Source organism: Pan troglodytes, chromosome 11, assembly GCF_028858775.2.
Source record: "Pan troglodytes isolate AG18354 chromosome 11, NHGRI_mPanTro3-v2.0_pri, whole genome shotgun sequence".
NCBI classification, from domain to species: Eukaryota; Metazoa; Chordata; class Mammalia; order Primates; family Hominidae; genus Pan; species Pan troglodytes.
In genome coordinates, this window is record NC_072409.2 from 81,684,745 (window position 1) to 81,708,454 (window position 23,710).

Sequence of the window (23,710 nt, forward strand, 5' to 3'; positions counted from 1 at the left end):
TGTAGTCCCAGCTAGTTGGGAGGCTGAGGTGGGAGGATCACTTGAGCCCAGCAGGTTGAGGCTGCAGTGAACCATGATCACACCACTGCACTCCAGCCTGGGCAACAGAGCAAGACCATCCCTCAAAAAAAAAAAAACAAAAAAAAAAACAGATAACAGGGGGAAGCTATACATGTGAGAGGCAGGGGATATATGGGAAGTTTTTATACCTTCCACTCATTTTTGCTGTGAACCTAAAATTGCTCTAGAAAATAGTTTAATAAAAAATAATTTTAATCTGGGCATGGTGGCTCACACCTATAGTCCCAGTTACTTGGGAGGCTGAGATGAGAGGATCACTTGTGCCTACAAGTTTGAGTCCAAAGACCCTATCTCTAAAAATAATAATAATAATAATAATAATTTCTAAAAAACTTGTTTTTAAAAATTATTATTATTTAAAGAGAGATATTGCAGCTATCTACTGCTGTGTAGCAAATTACCCTCAAAACTTAGTGGCTTAAAACAATTATCATTTTATTTGCTCAGAGTTCTGTGAGTCAGATATTTGGGCTGGGCTTTGCCCAGATATTTGGGTTGTTTTTTCCTGATCTCACCTGGGGTCACTATGTGGTTGCAGTCATCTAGTGGTGCCACTGGGCCTGGATAGTCTAAGATGACTTCTTTCACATGTCTGGCTTTGGTGATGGCTGTTGGCTGGGCCCTTGAGGCCTAGGCATGGAAGTCGCATAGCATTACTCCTACCATATTGTATTGGGCAAAACAAGTCACAAGGCTAGCCTAGATGAAATGAGGGAAGAAATAGACTTCACTTCTTCATGGAAGGACCTGCAAAAAATTTTTGGTCTTTAAAAAACAAATCCGCCTTCACAAAACAAATCTACCAGCCAGTGTGGTGGCTCACGCCTGTAATCCCAGCACTTTGCGAGGCAGAGGTGGGTGGATCACCTGAGGTCAGGAGTTCGAGACCAGCCTGGCCAACATGGCGAAACTCCTTCTCTACTAAAAATACAAAAATTAGCCGGGTGTGGTGGCACGCACCTGTGAATCCTAGCTACTCAGGAAGCTGAGACAGGAGAATTGCTTGAACCTGGAGGCGGAAGTTGCAGTGAGCCAAGATACCACCACTGCACTCCAGCCTGGGCAACAGAGTGAAACTCCATCTCAAAAAAAACAAATCTACCACAAATAGAAAAGGCCAGGATTAGTTTAGGATGTGTTACTCAGCCCATTTAGCCTTTTAGCCTAAGTAGTATTTCCCCCAAAGCTAATTATTCAACGTTCTTTGGTTATCTTTATTACCTTGCCCTCACCTCTTTCTCTGTTTCTGCTAGAAAGAAGATGAAATAGAAATTAAAACGAAAACAGGAAAGTTGTACCACTAGTTACCTGACTGAATTTTTGAAAACTCTGAATTATGAAACCATTTTAAAAAAGAAAATGTACTGTATTTACTTTTGGATATTCTCATGAACTTGATTAACAGTGATATAGAGAGCTCAGGATCCTGACTTTTAATAATAGACCAGGATTATGTGTTATTACCACATTATTTGTTAGTATTTAATTAAATATCTTGATGTTAAAATTTTTTAAAAGATACAACTATTTAAAATCTTGACCTTAGTATTAATTTCCTGGGCAAATTATTTGATTCATATTCTGTACAGGTAGAGATCGATGACCACCTTTTGGAATGATCTGAAATCCTGAATTGGCTGATGCTGAATTGATGATGTCTTTACTTCTATTTAACTAACTTTTGCCAGTACTCAACAAATACAAACGCTATCTTCCTTTGAGTTACATTAGTTTATAATCCTCTGTGGTATGCCATTTAATTCTGCTTTTCATTCTGAAAGAGTTCTTAGCCCCTGTTCATTATTCATGGGAAACAGTTGTGCAGCATGCCTTGACATTAAGTTGAGCATCTAAAATTAGTCCTGCTACAATCAGTTGTTGGGAACAAGGTTTCAATAGTTGTGGCATGTGTTAAGTAGACATTGCAAGGTTGGAAGGAACTCCCTAGAAATAAGTAAGTTATGTGTTATGTATGTGTTCATTTGTGTATCTATGTGTATATATATGTGTGTGTATATATATGTGTATATATACGTATATATACATATATATGTATATATGTATATATACGTATATATACACATATATAAAATGGAATGTCTCTTTTTATTAAGCAAATTAACAAATTATATGTTACCACAAATTCTTCATATGCAATACAAAGCATCTTTGTTCATGCACTATGCTATTTAATCAATAATTTCAGAAGAAAAATATGTTATTGAGAACTTGACAGATAAAACATTTTTTGCATGTTTGTTTTGTGGTTTTGTGGTTTTCAATTTTTAAAATAAATAATTGTATTACATATACTCTATTTCAAGCGAATGGCTTTTCTTTCTCTCTTCAGAGTTTATAGAAACCTATTCACCAAAATGGCATCCTGGTTATATGAATGTCTTTGTGAAGCTGAACTTGCACAGTATTATTCTCATTTCACTGCCCTTGGCCTTCAGAAAATAGATGAATTAGCCAAGATTACAATGAAGGACTACTCCAAATTAGGAGTCCATGACATGAACGACCGCAAACGTCTCTTCCAACTTATCAAAATTATTAAGATTATGCAAGAAGAAGATAAAGCAGTCAGTATCCCAGAGCGTCATCTTCAGACAAGCAGCCTGCGCATCAAATCTCAGGAATTAAGATCTGGCCCTCGCAGACAGCTGAATTTTGATTCTCCTGCTGACAATAAAGACAGAAATGCCAGCAATGATGGGTTTGAAATGTGCAGTTTATCAGATTTCTCTGCAAATGAACAGAAGTCCACTTACCTAAAAGTGCTAGAACACATGCTACCAGATGATTCCCAGTACCATACAAAAACAGGAATTCTGAATGCCACAGCTGGTGATTCCTATGTGCAAACAGAAATCAGCACTTCACTCTTTTCACCAAATTACCTTTCTGCAATACTGGGGGATTGTGATATTCCCATTATTCAAAGAATCTCTCATGTTTCAGGGTATAACTATGGAATCCCTCATTCTTGTATCAGGTAATAAATTTTATCTTTCTTTCTTTTGAGGGAAAGTAGCCTCAGGCAAGGGCAGGCCTCTCCTTCATGTCCAGCAGACAGCATCTACTCCTTATTTATAGTAAATGAATATAACAGAAATTATCATGAACAGCATTTGCATCAATAATAGGAATACCTGGATGTGGGAAAATTAATGAGAAATTGGGACTTTCTAGGTGGGAGAAAGATGATATTGTTCATGTACATCAGAACAGCTGCTACTTGCCAGGATCTGTAGCAGATCTGTTTCTATTGTTTATTATAGCGTAACATGATACATCTAGTACATCTGTGAAAGTGAAATAGTTAACCCTTCTACAGTGGAGAAAAAAATTACACAATCCACAGGACTTTTTTAAGGTTATCAAATTCACTTAACCCAACCAGGAGACTTAAAGATGCTTTGCTAAAAAACAAGGGCATGTAGTTTAATTAAGTAGGTCTTTGGGGCAGTTAGTTCACCTACACACATTGAAATATGATCCTAATTTTGAGTGCTTTCTACAATTTCAACCCCGGAAAAAACAGATAATTTTGGTGATTACAAACAGTAAGACATTGTTGGTGGAGATGAGAGTTTGAGAGTCAGGGTGACAATAAGTTATTTTCACCTAGTGCTTCGAGTTAGAATTTGAAATAAGGTCCCTAAGAGGTGAAATAACAAGTAATCCCTAGTACTAACAATGGTATAATAGGAAATATGTTCTTGTAATCTTGTAAAAAAAAAAAAAGTACTCCTTGTTTTATTTTAAACATTATATATGTGAGTTATGGGCAAACAAAATTCATTCTTGAGCCATATTTTCTTTTTAAAAATACTGTTATTCATACCTTAAGATAAATAATTTATATCTGGTCTTACATTGGCTAAGGTTTCAGAAGATCTCATAATCAGTTATTTTACTCCATAAAAATAGAAGACTCAGTTTTAACAGTAAAAATATCTTTAATAATTTGAAATACATAAGTGAATTTTTATTATAATATTTCTGAAAACATTTTGTTTGGTCTAGGAGATCACAGAGCATGTAATACTGTTTTCTTCTTTTAATTCTGAGAGGAATAGATTGTTCCTTGACTATGAAGTCAGATTGTTGCTATTGCATTGGTTACCTCAGCAGTGAAGGAGTAAATATTTTCTTTTTTTTTTTTTTTGAGACGGAGTCTCGCACTGTCGCCCAGGCTGGAGTGCAGTGGTGCAATCTCTGCTCACTGCAAGCTCTGCCTCCTGGGTTCATGCCATTCTCCTGCCTCAGCCTTCCGAGTAGCTGGGACTACAGGCGCCCGCCACTATGCCTGGCTAATTTTTTGTATTTTTAGTAGAGGTGGGGTTTCACCATATTAGCCAGGATGGTCTTGATCTCCTGACCTTGTGATCCACCCGCCTCAGCCTCCCAAAATGCTGGGATTACAGGCGTGAGCCACCGCGCCTGGCCTATTTTCTTGAATATTACTTTTTTACTGAACAGTACATAAAAATCTAAATTGGAATTACTTATAAGTAAAAATACCACTTTATTTAACACCATCAAGGATAGGATGGATATTTTAGTTTAACCATTACCATTTCATTTATTTGACTCTTTGTTTATTTGTTTGTTTGTTTGATTTGTAGAGGCAGGGTCTTGCTCTGTCACCCAGGCTGGAGTGCAGTGGTGCAGTCGTAGTCCACTGGGGCCTCAAACTCCTGAGGTCAAGTGATCCTCCTGCCTCAGCCACCCAAGTAGCTAGGACTACAGGTACGCACCACTGTCCCCAGCTAATTTTTCAATTTTTTGTAGAGTTGGGGATCTCACTATGTTACCCAGGCTGGTCTTGAACTCCTGGCCTCAAGTGATCCTCCCACCTCAGCTTCCCAAAGCACTGGGATTACAGGTGAGAGCCACTCTGCCCTGCCCAAACTAGAGCTTTTTAAAAAATCATGCATGTCTTTTTGCTCCTTGAACTTGAAACTATGGGCCTTTTGTTCATATGAGTCATCCTAGAGCCCTGAACAATTTTAAAAAGGACTAAACATTTTCTATCCTCTTTGATCAGCTTTATATGATTAGGTTATTGATATCCAACAACTAAAGATTTTAACACAAAACCCTTATTAAAATGATGCATTAGGCCAGGCACAGTGGCTCACACCTCTAATCCCAGCACTTTGGGAGGCCAAGGCGGGTGGATCACCTGAGGTCAGGAGTTCAAGGCCAGCCTGGCCAACATGGCTAAACCCCATCTCTACTAAAAATACAAAAATTAGCAGGGCGTCATGGCAGGTGCCTGCAATCCCAGCTATTCTAGAGGCTGAGGTAGGAAAATCGCTTGAACCCAGGAGGCAGAGGTTGCAGTGAGCCAAGATTGTGCCACTGCACTCCAGCCTGGGTGACACAATGAGACTCTGTCTCAAAAAAAAAAAAAAAAGCATTAAAAATTTTCATTTTTGATGAGCACAGTGGCTCATGCCTGCAATCCTGGCATTGTGGGAGGCCAAGGCAGGCAGATTGCTTGAGCCCAGGAGTTCGAGGCCAGCCTGGGCAACATGGTGAGACCCTGTTTCTACAAAAATACAAAAATTAGCCAGACATGATGGTGTGCACCTGTAGTTCCAGCTACTATTGGCTGAAGTGGGAGGATGGCTTCAGCCCAGGAGGTTGAGGCTTCAGTGAGCTGTGCTCGCACCACTGCACTCCAGTCTGGGTGATAGAGCAAGACCCTGTCTCAAAACAAAAAATTCCCTTTTCTTGTGAAAAATCAAACATATGCAAAAGAAGAAAAAAATAGAACACTGAATCCCAATATGTCCATCATCCAATTTCTTTTTCTTTTTTCTTTTTTTTTTTTTTTTTCAGACAGAGTCTTGCTCTGTTGCCCAGGCTGGAATGCAATGGCACTATCTCACCTGTGAACTCCACCTCCTGGGTTTAAGTGAGCATGCCCAGCTAAGTTTTATATTTTTAGTAGAGATGGGGTTTCACCATGTTGGCCAGGCTGGTCTCGAACTCCTGACCTCAAGTGATCTGCCCGCCTCAGCCTCTAGAAGTGCTAGGATTACAGGCGTGAGCCACCGCACCTGGCCCGTCATCCAGTTTCAATGATTGTCACGATTTTCCCACAGTATCTCAAAATGGTACATTTCATTTATTCTGTCATTTATTTATTCCACCTGCAGTTTCATGCAAAAATGATGCATTTTAAAGTCCCTAAATGTTGGTTAAGAAAATAAAATTTGCTTTAAAACATGCCATAAAATTAGTGCTTTATGCATTCATTATATTAGAAAATTAGTTGCTGGGTTTTTTTTTTTTAAACCAATTCAGATCCCAGTAAAAAAAGTATTCTCCAGGCTGAGCGTGATGGCTGATGCTTGTAATCCCAGCACTTTGAGAGGCCAAAATGGGAGGATTGCTTGAGGCCCTAAGTTCAAGACCAGCCTGGGCAAGATAGTGGGACCCTGTCCCTACAAAAATTACAAAAATTAGCCAGCTGCGGTGTTGTACGCTATAGTCCTAGCTACTTAGGAGGCTGAGGTAGAATTTCTTGAACCCTGGAGGTTGAGGCTGCAATGAGCCATGGCTATGCCACTGTACTCCAGTCTGGGTGACAGAGTGAGATCCTATCTCAAAAAAAATTTTTTTTCAGCAGCCAGTTGGAGGGCTAAGGAAATCAGAATTGATATGAAACAATTGTATAAAATAGTATTCTATATATGATCTCTTAGGGGTTTTTTGTTGGTTGGTTGGTTTTTTGTTGTTGTTCTGTTATTTGTGTTTTTCCAAGGAAAAGGGCGGAGCAGGGTGGGGATGGAGATAGAAGAACTTTCTCAGGGTTGACACTTTACTTTGTAACTTTAAGAAATATATTATGCCTAATATACAGCAAAATGTACCAATACTTTTTTTTTTTTTTGAGACAGAATCTGGCTCTGTCGCCCAGGCTGGAGTGCAGTGGCGCAATCTCGGCTCACTGCAAGCTCCGCCTCCTGGGTTCACGCCATTCTCCTGCCTCAGCCTCCCAAGTAGCTGGGATTACAGGCGCACGCCACTATGCCTGGCTAATTTTTTGTATTTTTAGTAGAGACGGGGTTTCACCGTGTTAGCCAGGATGGTCTTGATCTCCTGACCTCGTGATCCGCCCGCCTCGGCCTCCCAAAGTGCTGGGATTACAGGCGTAAGCCACTGCGCCCGGCTAAAAGGTACCAATACTTTGACCTGTTAAGTAATCTTGTCCTATTATTAAAAATTAAAAGCCTGTTTATAAACATATTAGACAGAACACTTCAGAGAAACAGAATCCTTGGACTGAGATGGAGAAAATCAGAGTTTGTGTTCGAAAACGCCCGCTGGGCATGAGGGAGGTACGTCGTGGAGAAATTAATATTATTACTGTAGAAGACAAAGAAACTCTACTTGTGCATGAGAAGAAAGAAGCAGTTGACCTCACTCAATATATTCTGCAGGTATGATGTTTTCGTTTTATGTTTGGAACTAATATTATCAAGTATGTCATTTTTTTTTGCTTTTTGTTTGAGTGGTGGCATACAAGTTTCTGTTAGAACACTGAAAATCAAGTTTCTGGTTCGGGTGTTGACATTCATTCCTGATGTGACACTGTATTAAGTCATTGATATCCAGGGCATTCATTTTTTCAAAAGACGGTGCAATAGGGGATACAAAAACAATTTCTCTTGTGCAGTGGAGCTACATCATATATTCACTTAACATGCTTTGTGTGAATTTAATTATACATATTCAGCAAAAAAAAAGGAGGAATGAAGAAATAAAAATAATTTAAATAATGAAGTGGGGCCAGGTGTGGTGGCTCATGCCTATAATCCCAGTGCTTTGGGAGGCTGCAGTGTGAGGATCACTTGAGCCCAAGAGTTTGAGACCACCCTGGGCACCATAGCGAGATCCTGTCTCTCCAGAAAAGATTTTAAAACTAGTCCAGCATGGTGGTGTGTACCTGTAGTCTTAACTACTCAGGAGGCTGAGGCAGGAGGATCACTTGAGCCCAGGAGTTCTGCATTACAGTGAGCTATGATTGCACCACTGCACTCCAGCCTGGGCAACAGAGGGAGGATCTGCCTCTAAAAGAATATAAAAATAAAAAACAAATAAATAATTAAGTAGTTGTCAACAGGACCAGTCACTGAATATATGACTATGAGATGTCACACAGTTGATTTCCATTCTTGCTTGCATCTCACAGTGTGAACTTCTCATTCTGCTGACTTTGAGACTTGGGTTTAATGATGGACAATATCTTTTTGGGCAACAGGACCGACAATTGCCAGCCACGTGCTTATTTTGATTCTCAGCTGTCTTGGGCTTATACTTGGCGAAAATTAGGCTCTGAGCAGACCACTTTATACAGGGTAGATTGCAGTGGGTAAATAAAATCCAGAGATATGATTTCACATCTAACATATAAGGGTTTAAATAAAACACTAATAACTCAGCCATGTAAATAATGTTCACTGCCTGCTAGAGTGATTATGAAGAGTCCAAGGAGAAAGAGTTTGGTATTGAAAGAAACTTATTCCAAGCTGAAGGTACCTTGCAATAATTCTTTAGTCTCATAGAGAAACAGCAAACTCCACAGATGGAAAGAATCATCATTTAGGTACTCCTAAAATTGTGAAAAATTGTGAGTAATCTAAAACCAGATAATCCATTGGATGTTAAGATTTGAGAGTACACAGTTTCTCTTACTCTGAATCTACTTCCCTAAACGTTCATATTATATTTATTCTTTCTCTCTCTCTTGTTCTCTTGCTTCAAAACCCAGTGACTGGTAGGGAGAAAAAAAAATCTGGTATGCTAGCAATTCACCTTAGTCAGCTGAGATCTTACATTAGTGGAATAAATCCTTTAATGCTGAAGTCATTTGTTAACACTTTCACCCTTTTTCAAACTTGTATTGTTCTTCTTTTTCTTTGGTTACCAAAATTGTGTTTCACAGAGATATTCAGAGTAATCCACTGAGTCTTTCTACTGGTACTAAATTATTAGGCCACTGTAAAACCAACCCAATCACTTTAACAGCCTTATCGATTGCTGATCAATGCACGGTCTATTAGTTCTCAGTGGGAGATATTTATTTTGAAAATGGACTAAATGACCAATTAGTTGTAATGCTATCTAGTTCCATGGCTACTTATAGCCATCGTAATAGCCCTATCCAATCACTGTCTACCTAAGACTTCCTTAATGATGCTTCTGTCACAGTAATTCCATCAAGGAGGCATCATCTTATCTTTCGTATTTTTCTGTTATCCCCAAACACAATAACCTTACTTTTTTTGTCATTACCACTGGTTAATACTTATTGAATACCCATAGTTTCCATGGCACTTTCTCTGCTGTTTGAACTTTGGACCTTTGCTCTCATAGGTCCGAATCCTTACCTGTCAATGCTATGATATAAAAATGCTGGGAAGACTTCTTTTTCTTTTTTCTTCCTCAAATAGAAAGAAGAAAAGGTAGGTTTATAGCAAACTGAGTGCTAAATAAATATTGATCGTAGATTCTTTGGGTTTTATTTTTAAACATATTTAGAGATAATAGGTTTTTGTGTTTGTTTTATTAAATGTCCTATCTTTTCAAATCTTGTTATTTAGTAAATATGATCATATACATGTAGTTGTAGTATGCTATCCTACCAAACTATTAAACTTTATATCGATATAATGAGTGAAACAAGGAAACAAACCATATTGTTTCATTCTAGTTTTTTGAAATTGGCAGTAAGTGAATACAAGTTTAATATGGAAGCTAATGCAGATGTCATATTACAAAGTGAGTAAGATTGGCCAACAAACACACAAATAAGCTATGGACCAATGGTTTTTGTCTGTCTGTTTGAGACAGGATCTGTCTCCATCGCCCAGGCTGGAGTGCAGTGGTATGATCCTGGCTCACTGCTACCTCCATCTCCTGAGCTCAAGTGATCCTCCCACCTCAGCCTCTTGAGTAGCTGGGACTACAGGTACATGCCACCACGCCTGGCTAATTTTTGTATTTTTTGTAGAGATGAGGTTTTGCCGTGTTGCCCAGCTGGTCTCGAACTCCTGAGCTCAAGTAATCCACCTGCCTTAGCCTCCCAAAGTGTTGGGATTATAGGCATGAGCCACCACGCCTGGCCTGACCAATCTTATTTATAAATATGAGTACAAAAGCCTATATAAGACATTAACAAGTTAGTTTCAGTACTTTATACTGGCAGGCAAGCATAATCCAAGTTCAGTACTAGGAAAGCTATTAACTGTGATAGGCACTATAAAAGCATCTGTTTAATAATGCAACAACCATACTTGATTATTAAAATACTGTTGGTAAAATACAGAAGGATAGTTGCTAAATAATACACATACTTTTTTACTTAAAATCCTTTAAGACTCTTTATTGCACTTAGAATAAAATTTTAAAGTTTTAACAAGACTCTACGTGGTCTGGCCTCTGCTTGCCTGTACAACCAATTTCTTCAGAAAAAAATATAGGCTGGGTATGGTAACTCATGCCTAGCATCCCAGCATTTTGGGAGGCCAAAGCAGGAGGATCACTTGAGCCCAGGGGTTCAAAACCAGCCTGGGTAACATGGTGAAACCCTGTCTCTGTAAAAATTAAAAAAAAAAAATTAGGCTGGGCACGGTGGCTCACGCCTGTAATCCCAGCACTTTGGGAGGCCGAGGCAGGTGGGTCACAAAGTCAGGAGATCGAGACCATCCTGGCTAACATGGTGAAACTCCGTCTCTACTAAAAATACAAAAAATTAGCCAGACGTGTTGGCAGTCACCTGTAGTCCCAGCTACTTGGGAGGCTGAGGCAGGAGAATGGCGTGAACCCGGGAGGCGGAGCTTGCAGTGAGCCGAGATCGCACCACTGCACTCCAGACTGGGAGAGAGAGGGAGACTCCGTCTCAGAAAAAAAAAAAAAAAATTAGCTGGTGGTGAGGCACAGCGGCTCACACCTGTAATCCCAGCACTTTGGGAGGATGAGGGGGGCAGATCACTTGAAGTCAGGAGTTTTAAGACCAGCCTAGCCAATGTGGTGAAACTCTGTCTCTTTTAAAAATACAAAAATTAGCTGGGCCTGGTGGCACACACCTGTAATCCCAGCTACTTGGGAGGCTGAGGCAGGAGAATCACTTGAATCTGGGAGTTAGAGTTCACAGTGAGCTGAGATTGCGCCACTGCACTCCAGCCTGGGCAACAGAGTGAGACTCTGTCTCAAAAAAAAAAAAAAAAATTGCCAAGCGTGGTGACATGTACCTGTAGTTTCAGCTACTCGGGAGGCTGAGGTGGGAGGATCACTTGAGCCTGGGAGGTTGAGACTATAGTAAGCTGTGATTGTGCCACTGCACTCCAACCTGGGTGACACAGTAAGACTCTGTCTTAAAAATAATAATAAAGAAAAAGAGGCCAGGCACCGCGCCGGCATTACTCATGCCTGTAATCAGCACTTTGGGAGGCCGAGGCCGTGGATCACAAGGTCAGGAGATCAAGACCATCCTGGCTAACACAGTGAAACCTCGTCTCTACTAAAAATACAAAAAATTAGTCGGGCATGGTGGCAGGTGCCTGTAGTCCCAGCTACTAGGGAAGCTGAGGCAGGAGAATGGCGTGAACCCAGGAGGCAGAGCTTGCAGTGAGCCGAGATCACGCCACTGCACCCCAGCCTGGGCGACAGAGTGAGACTCTGTCTCAAAAAAAAAAAAAGAAAAAGAAAAAGAAAAAAATACGTATATAGAAAAAAAAAGATGACACTGAAATCTGAAATACATCAAAAAGTTAACAGTGGCTGAACACCTAGATTTAAGGATACTTTTATTTTCTTCTCTATTCTCTATATTTTGTTCTCTATTGTAATTTTGGTTTTTTAATTTTTCTGAGACAGGGTCTTGTTCTGTTGCCCAGGCTGAGGTACAGTGGTGCAGTCATGGCACACTGCAGCCTCAACCTCCTGGGCTCAAGCGATCCTCCCACCTCAGCCTCCCGAGTAGCTGGGATTACAGGCATCACACCACCATGCCAGGCTAATTTTTGTATTTTTTGTAAAGACTGGGTTTCTCCATGTTGCCTCGGCTGGTCTCAAACTCCTGAATTCAGGTGATCCACCCTCCTCAGCCTTTCAAGGTGCTGGGATTACAAGTGCCTGGCCCACATGTTACTTTTATAATCTGAAGAAAAACTTATTTAAAAAATAAACTGCACTTTGGGAGTCCGAGGTGGACAGATCACTTGGGGGCAGCAATTTGAGACCAGCCTGGCTATCATAGCGAAACCCCATCTCTACTAAAAATACAAAAAATTAGTTGGGCGTGGTGGCTGCGTGCCTGTAATCCCAGCTACTCGGGAGGCTGAGGCATGAGAATCGCTTGAACCTGGGAGGTGGAGGTTGCAGTGAGCCGAGATCACACCCCTGCACTCCAGCCTGGGCGACAAAGGGAGACTGTGTCTCAAAATAAATAAACTGTGGAACTCTGATTCTGTCAAGGTTAGTAAGGTCAACGTAGGTGTTACTCCAGCCTCACTGATAAAGTGTGAGCAAATGAAAGTGTGTGTGATGCAAAGGACGTTATGAATTGTGTATATACATTAACTATAATAATCTTGCATGTTTACTTATCTTTCATGAAAGATATTTACAAAAGTACTGGGAAAACCAATATCTAAACCTTATTGGAAGGAAAGATACTAATTCCCTTAATCAATAAATGCTTTCTAAGGTCTTTACTCAAAAGCTAAAGCTATCCATGAGCACTTTTAGAAGGAGAGACAGAATTGCCATATACTCGCTGTAATAAAAGGAAACAAAAAAATGTATTCCCACTTTAGTTGTGGGTTTTTTCTTTTTTTTTTTTTTTTTGAGAAATGCCGAATATATCCACATCTATAGATAACTATAGATCTAGTGGGTTTCTTTGTTTTGGATTTCATACTTAACTATAAAAACCTATGGTGATAATTTGAGCAACGAATTAATTTGTCTCCTTGCCTAGAAACTGTGTATGAAATAGATATAAATAATGTTCATTAAAACCAGATTTTAGGCTGGGCACAGTGGCTCACACCTGTAATCCCAGCACTTTGGTAGGCCGAGGCAGGCGGATCACCTTCGGGAGCTCTTGAGACCAGCCTGGCCAACATGGTGAAACCCTGTCTCTACTAACAATACAAAAAAATTAGCTGGGCGTGGTGGTGGGCACTGTAATCCCAGCTACTTGGGAGGCTGAGGCAGGAGAATCGCTTGAAGCAGGGAGTGGGAGGTTGCAGTGAGCCAAGATCACGCCACTGCACTCCAACCTGGGCAACAAAGTGAGACTCCGTCTCAAAAAAAAAAAAATACCACCAGATTTTAAAAATATGTTTAACTATTATTGACCTTTTTAAGCTTAATCAAAAGTTTAATGACCTCTCTATGTGCCTGTCACCCAACTTCAGTAGTTATTAATATTTTAGTGTTCTTAAAATCTTACCACATTTTTCAAAGCACTAAAAGTTCACACATCTATTATTCTTCAGATTCATTATTTTCTTACTTTGTAACTTTTTCTCTAACTTGTAGATTTGGATTTGTATTCTCACTTTCTTCTTAGACAATCTAACAAGTTTCCATTCTAATGTAATGTAATGGTACACACAACAGATTCAAACTTGGGGTAGAGTGACCCACAGTAAATTGGCCCAAGTCCAGTTTTCTGGATCTGTCCATATAATTTTTTCTTGACTAGATATTTAGAGCAGGCCCAAAAAGTAGAAGATAAGGCCTTATCTGTCATTCATGGTGTATGGACTGTCATTATGCTATACTCAGGCTTGAAATTACTAGGATTTCTCATATATATATTCTTATATATTAGACCAACTATACACACACACACACACACACACACACATCTTGGTAGCCCAGCTATATATATATAAAAGAATATATATTATTGCATGTTAGTTTAATATGAAAAAGTAAATATCTCTGAATAGGATAGATTCACCTATTTTGAAATAGAAAGGTACAAAAGTGTAAAATACAAGTGTCCCTCCAATCCTGTTTCCTCCATGAAGGCAATTGGGGTTACCTATTCTAAGCGTATCTTTCCAGAGATATTCTATAAATACATGTTACTTTTATTTTTTTTTTAATTTTTTTATTTTTTGAGACTGGGTCTCATCTGTGGCCCAGGCTAGAATGCAGTGGTGCAAATAATATATTAGAATATATATCAGCCAGCATGGGCTCACACCTGTAATCCCAGCACTTTGGGAGGCTGAAGCAGATGGATCACTTGAGGTCAGGAGTTCGAGACCAGCCTGGCCAACATGATGAGACCCCCGTCTTTACTAAAACTACAAAAATCAGCCAGGCGTGGTGGCGGGCGCCTGTAATCCCAGCTACTCAGGAGACTGAAGCAGGAGAGTTGCTTAAACCCAAGAGATGGAGGTTGCAGTGAGCCAAGATCATGCCACTGCACTCCAGCCAGGGCAACAGAGTGAGACTCCATCTCAGAAAAAAAAATCAATAAACAAAATATATATTACTATTATATACGTATAGTTGGGCTATATGTATATAAGAATATATATGTATGTATATTTTTATATATGTGTGTATATATACTATATATACGAGCTACCAACATAAGAATAATATATATTCATACATATATATATGTAGTTGTACCTACCAACATGGTAAGCCCCTAAATTATGGAAATAATTACAGCTGCTGAATTAATGCTTTTCAGACCCAATGTAATGGGGTCTTTTTTCTGTCTTTTTCCAAATTACTGTGATTTTTCATTTGGAAGTCGTCTTGGACCCCTTTCTCTCCCCAGCTCCCCACCTCTAGTCAGTTATCAAATTTCTTCTGTATCCATCTCTTTATTTCCATGGTTGTCAAATAATTTAGATGCTTTTTACCTCACCACTGAATTACTAGTGTCTCTGTTCTCAAACCATTCATAGTGTGAAGCCAGATTAATCTTCCAGTAAAGACTGAAATCATCCTTCTTGCCTATAAAGTTAGTTTTTCATTGTTTCCCCACTATTTACTGAATTAAATATGAGCATCCTGCCCTCCAGTTAAGACTGGTGTCCCAAGACCCCTACAACACAGTCCTAACTCATTATTCTAGTATTCTGTCTCTTTTTTTTTTTTTTTTGAGATGGAGTTTTGCTCGTTGCCCAGGCTGGAGTGCAATGGTGCGATCTCAGCTCACTGCAACCTCTGCCTCCCGGGTTCCAGCGATTTTCCTGCCTTAGCCTCCCAAGTAGCTGGGATTACAGGCGCCCACCACCACGCCTGGCTAATTTTTTGTAATTTAAGTAGAGATGGGTTTCACCATGTTGGCCAGGCTGGTCTCAAACTCCTGACCTCAGGTGATCCACCTGCCTCGGCCTCCCAAAGTGCTGAGATTACAGGTGTGGAGCCACTGCGCCCGGCCTCTGTTTCACTTTTCTACTTACTGTGATACTGTATTTCAATCACATTGAATCCTTGCTATTCCCTAAATATTAATTAATTAAACAGTTAATTCCTTGTGCTTCTATGCTTTGACTCTGTTCATACTTCCCCTGTGCCTGGAATACCTTCCCCCCTTCCATCACTCCCTTTCAAATTCCTCTTCTTCTCCTGTGGTCCATTCTCAGTATAGTCTTTTTCATAATCAGAGAGAATATGTTTTCCTTTGAAATCGACACGTACTTTATCTTAAGATTCTTCTACCTTCCAGTCATTTGCATACTTGTGTAGATTAACATTTTTAGGAGGTAAGATAGGGAAATGCTAGGGTAATGTCTATATCCTTGGGCCCCTTCAAGTGCCTACTGCAATGTATGTGCTACCAGCTGAGCATAAATATTTATGGAATTAAAAGTTAAGCTGTGTAATCTACAGAATTGAGATCTTCCCCTAGAATTCCTCCAAAATTCTTTTTTTTTTTTTTTTAAATGGAATCTCGCTCTGTCACTCAGGCTGGAGTGCAGTGGTGCCATCTCGGCTCACTGCAAGCTCCACCTCCCGGGTTCACGCCATTCTCCTGCCTCAGCCTCCCGAGTAGCTGGGATTACAAGTGCCCACCACCACGCCCGGCTAAATTTTTGTATTTTTAGTAGAGATGGGGTTTCACCGTGTTAGCCAGCATGGTCTCGATCTCCTGACCTTGTGATCTGCTGGCCTCGGCCTCCCAAAATGTTGGGATTACAGGCGTGAGCCACTGCGCCAGATCACAAATTCCTCCAAAATTCTAAATATACTAGCTTTAGTTGGAATACGAGGATAATCCCCATAGAATTCACTTTCTCTCCTAGACCTAAGGAGGATTGACTCACTCTTGTGTTTATCAATTTACTTCTCTTAAGAGAAAACAAAAAATGTGTGCCTTAGTTTTTACCTTGTAAGAACATGTCTACAGAGATCTCAAGTAAGAGGAGGCCCTGTCATTTAATAGTGATTGCTTATTTACCTCTAAGTTTGATATGGTCAGTTACTGTTACTTAAAGACATATTTTGGCATTTATCATCTGTTAACTAGAATAGTGATTAAGAAAATCCAGAATGTGTCTCTTTCCATAAAATCAAATTTATTTTTCAGCATGTTTTTTATTTTGATGAAGTCTTTGGTGAGGCGTGCACCAATCGGGATGTATACATGAAGACTACTCACCCACTTATTCAGCATATTTTCAATGGGTACGATAAAGATTATTTGCTTTTCTTGCTTTTTATTTTCTATTTTCCATTAGGCCATATTTCTTTATAAATATCACATGCTTTTCAGTACTTTTGACTTAAACATGAATTTGTGTTTTGAGCTAATAAATTTAGATTCTTCTGAAAACATGCAGTATCTCTATAGGATTTACCAAGGATTTAGAAATTTGCAGTAAAATTTCCTCTTACATTGATGATATTATTTCTCTGTGTCTAGTGGAAAAATATATTGTGATAGATAGTGAAAGGGTGTTTAAAAAAAAAAGAAAAATTAAGCTTTTAACAATATAATCCCATCAAAGTCCTCAGAAGAAAAAGGTTCAGGTGGTTGGAGTTAGTCTGAACTCTGATGATAGGAATTATGTATTCTGGCTATAGTTTAGTTAATTTTTTCTTTGGAATCAGATAGATAAGTGAATATCACTTATCAATTTTTCATAGATGTATTTTTTTTTTTTTTGAGATGGAGTCTTGCTCTGTCGCCCAGGCTGGAGTGCAGTGGCGTGATCTCAGCTCACTGCAAGCTCTGCCTCCCACGTTCACGCCATTCTCCTGCCTCAGCCTGCCTCAGCCTCCCAAGTAGCTGGGACTACAGGCACCCGCCACCACGCCCGGCTAATTTTTTTGTATTTTTAGTAGAGACGGGGTTTCACCGTGTTAGCCAGGATGGTCTCCATCTCCTGACCTCGTGATCCGCCCGCCTCGGCCTCCCAAAGTACTGGGATTACAGGCGTGAGCCACCACGCCCGGCCTCATAGATGGTTTTTTTTTTTTTTTTGAGACAGAGTCTCACTCTGTCGCCCAGGCTGGAGTGCAGTGGCGCGACCTCGGCGCACTGCAAGCTCTGCCTCCCGGGTTCACTCCATTCTCCTGCCTCAGCCTCCTGAGTAGCTGGGACTACAGGCGCCCACCACCATGCCTGGCTAATTTTTTGTATTTTTAGTAGAGACGGGGTTTCACTGTGTTAGTCAGGATGGTCTCGATCTCCTGACCTCGTGATCTGCCCGCCTCGGCCTCCCAAAGTGCTGGGATTACAGGTGTGAGCCACCGCGCCGGGCCAGATGTATTTTTAAGTTATTATTCACACTTAATAAACATTGAATGGGACAGGAATTATAGTAAGGGCCTCTGTTGCGTAAGTATTTAAAATATAGGCATGGGCTACATGTGGTGGCTTGCACCTGTAATCCAAGCACTTTGGGAGGCCAAGACAGGAGGATAGCTTGAGCCCAAGAGTTTGAGACCAGGCTGGGCAACATAAGGAGACCCTATCTCCACACACACCAAAAAATATTTATTTTATTTTATTTTATATTTTTGAGACAGGGTCTCACTCTGTCACCCAGGCCAAAGTGCAGTGGTGCAATCTTGGCTCACTGCAACTTCTGCCTCTCAGGTTCAAGCAATCCTCCCACCTCAGCCTCCTGAGTAGCTGGGACTGCAGGCGCCTGCCACCATGCCCAGCTAATATTTCTGTATTTTTTTAGAGATGGGGTTTTGCCATGTTACCCAGGCTAGTCTTGAATTTCTGGGCTCAAGCAATCCTCCTGCTTCAGTCTCCCAAAGTGCTAGGATTATAGGTGTGAGCCACCATGCCTGGTCTATAAAATTTTTTTTTTTTAATTAGCCAGGCATGGTGATGTGCACCTGTGGTCCCAGCTACTTGGGAGGCTGAGGTGGGAGGATTGCTTGAGCCCAGGAGGTCAAGGCTGCAGGAGCTGTGGTCTTGCACTGTACTCCAGCCTGGGCAACAGAGCAAGACCCTGCCTCTGTCTGTCTGTCTGTCTGTCTGTCTGTCTGTCTGTCTGTCTGTCTGTCTATCCATCCATCCAATCCACCTACCTAGCTATCTACCTACCTATCTAATCTACCTACCTACCTATCTACCTACCTATCTATTAAAATTGTAGGCATGTATGATAGAAAATGCCAAGTAGCCTGCTAGTGTTGCTGATTCCAGAGAATTTTGACTGTTTTTTCAAACAACTTTTTAAAAATTGAGGGATAATTTACATACAATAAGATGCACAGATCTTAAGTATTCACATTTGATGAGTTTTGATAGTTTTATATACGTGAGTAACAAATATCTGTAACAAGACATGGAACATTTTCATCACCCCAGAAAGTTCTCTTGTGTCCCTATTTAGTTAATCCTCCACCCTCACCCCCAGGTCTTAGGTAACCACTGACTTACTTTCTGTCAGTATAGATTAGTTTTATCTGTTCTACAATATCATAGAGATAGAATCATTATACTTATATGCTTAACATAATGTTTGCTTAGCATAATGGTGTTTTATATTAGTACATGTTGACACGTATCTGTGGTTTTCATTGCTGAGTAATATTCCCTTCTATGAAATTATCACACTTTGTTTTGTCTATTCTCCTGTTGACAGATATTTGCATTGTTTCTGGCTTTGGACTTTATGAATAAAGTATGAACATTCTTTTTTTTTGAGATGGAGTTTCACTCTTGTTGCCCAGGCTGGAGTGCTATGGTGCGATCTCAGCTCACCGCAACCTCTGCTTCCCGGGTTCAAGTGATTCTCCTGCCTCAGCCTCCCAAGTAGCTGGGATTGTAATCCCACACCCGGCTAATTTTTTATTTTTTAGTAGAGATGGGGTTTCTCCATGATGGCCAGAACATTCTTGTATAATTTTTTTTATGAGCATGTTTTCATTTACTTTGGGTAACAACCTAGAAATGGAATTGCTGGCTCATAGGATAGGTTTATATTTATAAGAAAGTGTCAGTCGGGCACAGTGTTTCACGCTTGTAATTTCACACTGTGGGAGGCCGAGATGGGAGAATCATTCGAGCCAGGAGTTCAAGACCAGCCTGGGCAATATAGTGAGACCCTATCTCTAAAAAAATTTTTTTTAATTAGCTGGGTTTGGTGGCACATGCCTGTAGTCCCAGCTACTTGGAAGGTTGTTGCTTGAGCCCAAGAGATCAAGGCTGCAATAATCTGTGATCACTACACTCCAGCCTGGGCAACAGAGCAAGACCCTGTCTCAAAGAAGAGAAAAAAGGGAAAATGTCAAACAACTTTTCAAAGTGTACCATTTTATACTCCCAACAGTAACATGAGAATTGTAGTTCTGCAATATCTGATATCGTCAGGCTTTCTTATTTTAGCCAATCTAATGGGTATTAAATAATCTCATTGTAGGTTTAATTTGTGTTTCTTCAATGCCTGATGATACTGAGCTTCTTTTCATGTTCTTTTTTTTGAGACGGAGTCTCGCAGCCCAGGCTGGAGTGCAGTGGCGCGATCTTGGCTTACTGCAAGCTCCGCCTCCTGGGTTCACGCCATTCTCCTGCCTCAGCCTCCCGAGTAGCTGGGACTGCAGGTGCCTGCCACCACGCCCAGCTAATTTTTTCTATTTTTTAGTAGAGACAGGGGTTTCACCATGTTAGCCAGGATGGTCTCGATCTCCTGACCTCGTGATTCACCTGCCTCGGCCTCCCAAAGTGCTGGGATTACAGGCCTGAGCCACCGCGTCCGGCCTTTTTTTTTTTTTTTTTTTTTTTTTGAGATAGAGTCTCACTGACACTCAGGCTGGAGTGCAATGGTGCGATCTCAGCTCACTGCAACTTCCGCCTCCCGGGCTCAGGCTATTCTCGTGCCTCAGCCACCCTAGTAGCTGGGATTGTAGGCGTGTGCCACCACACCTGGCAAATTTTTGTATTTTTAGTAGAGATGGGGTCTTGCCATGTTGACCAGGCTGATCTCGAACTCCTGGCCTCAAGTGATCCGCCTGCCTCAGCCTCCCAAAGTGCTGGGATTGCAGGTGTGAGCCACCGTGCCTGGCCCTTTTCATGTCCTTACTGACCATTTGGATATCTTCATTTGCCCATTTTTTTGTGCTTTGTTGTTTTGTAAAAGCTATTTAATTTTTTAAATTTTATGAGAAGGCTAAAAATGTGAAATATCTCTTAGGTTCAATTTCTTAGTAAGGGCACCAAATCTAGGGAATGCTTTTTGAGGAGTAAGTTTCTAAAATAAGTTAGAATTTGAATGTTAAGACTTTAGTAATAACAAGAGTTGCAAGTTAAGTGTATCCATTCTTTAAAGTATAATAGGGTTTTTCACTCCTGTATTGTTGCTTTTTGAAAAAGCTCATCCCTAAACTGTTCAGAAAGTAAAGTAGATATTATTCTTTCCTCTTGCTCTGCTGGATCTTCCTTAGTGTGTTCAAATTTTTCTCCTGTAATTCATTTCCCAACTCCACCTCTGCCGGTATTTATAGTACCCACACTGCTGGGAGCCAGGGTTCAAAAGGCAAAGAGTAGCTGGTCTCTGCTCCAAGCAGCTTACATCTAATTAACTCCCATGTCTTGATTCTCACATTTCTATGGTTCCCTTGCTTTTGTCATTTTACTCTTTCTTTGTTTTCTACCTGGCTTCAAATCCTTTTCTGTGTACTCATCTCTCTGCCCACCTCCAGCCTCCCCCATCCCTGTCCATGCTATAAATCAAAGAAGATGACCCAGGCAAGTCTCAATCATTGTAGATTTATTTGCCAAAGTTAAGAACGCAAGCCCAGGAGACAGGTCTATACCTTTCTCCAAAGACGATTTTGAGGGCTTCAGTATTTAAAGGGTAAGATCTGAGAGCAAATAAAAGGGGAAAAAATAATAAAAGGAAAAGGAAAAAAAATTTACAGGGGAAAGGGTGGATATTGGAGGAAGAGAAATATGTTTTAAATGTTTCAATAGATAAAAAGACAAAACAGTTGCATCCTTTCGAGTCTTTGATCAGTCTTTCACTGAATACTCAATTTTCATATTGGGGATTGGAGAAAATAGTTCTTCGTGTTTCACCTGGCCCAGTGAACTGCATTTTACATTAGATAATGTAGACAACAATAGGGCAGAGGAAGCATCAAATATGCATTTATTTCAGGTGAGCAGAGGGATGACTTAGAGTTCTGTCCTGTGTCCTCCATGTGTGAAGATAAGCTATCAATTGACATTGCCAGGGTGAAATTCAACACAACTGTTTTAAGGTGAAGGCCATGAGCCCACAAGGAATTTCCTAGTGGGCAAAATGTGAGGGAGATATGTAGCTTTTTATCTTTGTAGCCATCTTATTTAGGAACCAAATGGGAGGCAGGTTTGCGGGACCCATTTCCCAGCTTGACTTTTCCATTTGGCTTAGTGAGTTCGGGGTCCTGAGATTTATTTTCCTGTCACAATGCATAGACTTTTTTTTTTTGCTGCAAGCAGCTATTTTTATCATTAATCCATGAGATTCATGTTTAAGAGTCTGCAACAGCTCTAAGATTATGTTCATTCTCTACTTAGCACTGCGTGGGTGAATCCCACAACACTCGGATAATCTTGGTCTCCAACTCCTCGTAAAACATACTGTGATTGACAGGCTGGTCTCCCAACTCCATTCTCCACCTCTTATTCTGCAGTTCTTCACACTCATAAAGGGTGTGTACGCACACATGTAACCACATACAAGAGCAATGATTCTCACTTAGAATCATAGGGCATCACAACTGGAAGGGATCTTAGAAGCCAATCTACTACTACTTAGAAACTAATCTACTGATAAAAGTGAAAACTGAGGCACAGAGAAAAGTGAAGGGACTTGCCTAAGGTCATATGGTTAGTTAATGGTAGGGCAGAAACCAGAGCCCAGGCTTTTTTTTTCCCCTCAAGATTTGGTGTGCCTGCTGCCATCTTTACTACTGTGGCCTCTGTTCACGCTATTCCTATTCCACAGTGGAAGCTCTCTGCTTTTCAGCTTCTGCCTTCAAGGCCCAGCCCAATTCCTACTCTTGTGAGTCCTTCCTCAAATACTTTGCTTACATCAATTTCCCCTTTATCTAAACTTCCTTAATTATGAGTGGTCACTACCATCTTGCTTATCACATGATCTCCTGTTATTTCTCGTATTTAATTCTCTATTCTTTCACTAAATTTAACTTTTCAGATTAATAGTAGATCATCTCTAGGATCCTCTAAAGCACCTAGCCTGGGGTAGGAATTCAGTAAATGCTTATTGGCTAAGTGGTTTCTTTAAAGCCCTTGTTTCTTTATCTTCTAGAGTTGTTTCTCTTACTGGTTCTGTAAGAAAATTACTATAAGAAAACTCAGGCTGGGTGTGGTGGCTCATGTCTGTAATCCCAGCACTTTGAGTGGCCGAGGTGGGCAGATCATTTGAGGTCAGGAGTTCGAGACGAGCTTGGCCAACATGGTGAAACCCCATCTCTACTAAAAATACAAAAATTAGCCCGGTATGGTGGCGCACACCTGTACTTCCAGCTACTCAGGAAGCTGAGGCAGGAGAATCACTTGAACCCGGGAGACAGAGGTTGCAGTGAGTGGAGATCACACCACTGCACTCCAGCCTGGTTGACAGTGAGACTCCATTTCAAAAAACAAAAAAAAAAAAAAAAAGGAAAACTTGTGTAGTAGTTTGAGAATGTTTTTTTCCTCTTCCTGTGTTCTTATAATGTAAAGTCCTCTTCTCCTTAAAGGTTTATGTGTTTATAGCTGAATTTTCTCTAAGATTCTATGTTTACATTTGACCTTTGTCATTAAAAATCTGTGGGTAAACTAATACTTCTCTTAATATGCATAAGTAATGCAAATTATCCTTTCCCCAGAGGCAATGCCGCTTGCTTTGCTTATGGACAGACAGGTGCTGGAAAGACCTACACCATGATAGGAACTCATGAGAACCCAGGATTGTATGCTCTAGCTGCCAAAGATATCTTCAGGCAACTAGAAGTGTCCCAGCCAAGAAAGCACCTCTTTGTGTGGATCAGCTTCTATGAAATTTACTGTGGACAGCTTTATGACCTCCTAAATAGAAGAAAAAGGTACTGAATATGAGTGGGAAGAGATAAATCTGTTCATCGCTATTTTAAGCCAGAGTCCCGGAGA

At 40.5% G+C, this 23,710-nt stretch overlaps 1 protein-coding gene across 1 annotated transcript in view; it reads left to right on the plus strand.

The window, feature by feature from the left end:
• The window catches only part of KIF24 (kinesin family member 24), a 76,593-nt gene that overhangs the window by 15,480 nt on the left and 37,403 nt on the right, over positions 1–23,710 (plus strand). The window contains exons 2-5 of the mRNA XM_003312047.7: positions 2,432–3,079; positions 7,355–7,544; positions 16,679–16,776; positions 23,431–23,646. Of these exons, the coding sequence (XP_003312095.1) occupies positions 2,457–3,079; positions 7,355–7,544; positions 16,679–16,776; positions 23,431–23,646 (1,127 nt within the window). The 5' untranslated portion in view covers positions 2,432–2,456. The remainder of the gene's footprint in view (positions 1–2,431; positions 3,080–7,354; positions 7,545–16,678; positions 16,777–23,430; positions 23,647–23,710) is intronic.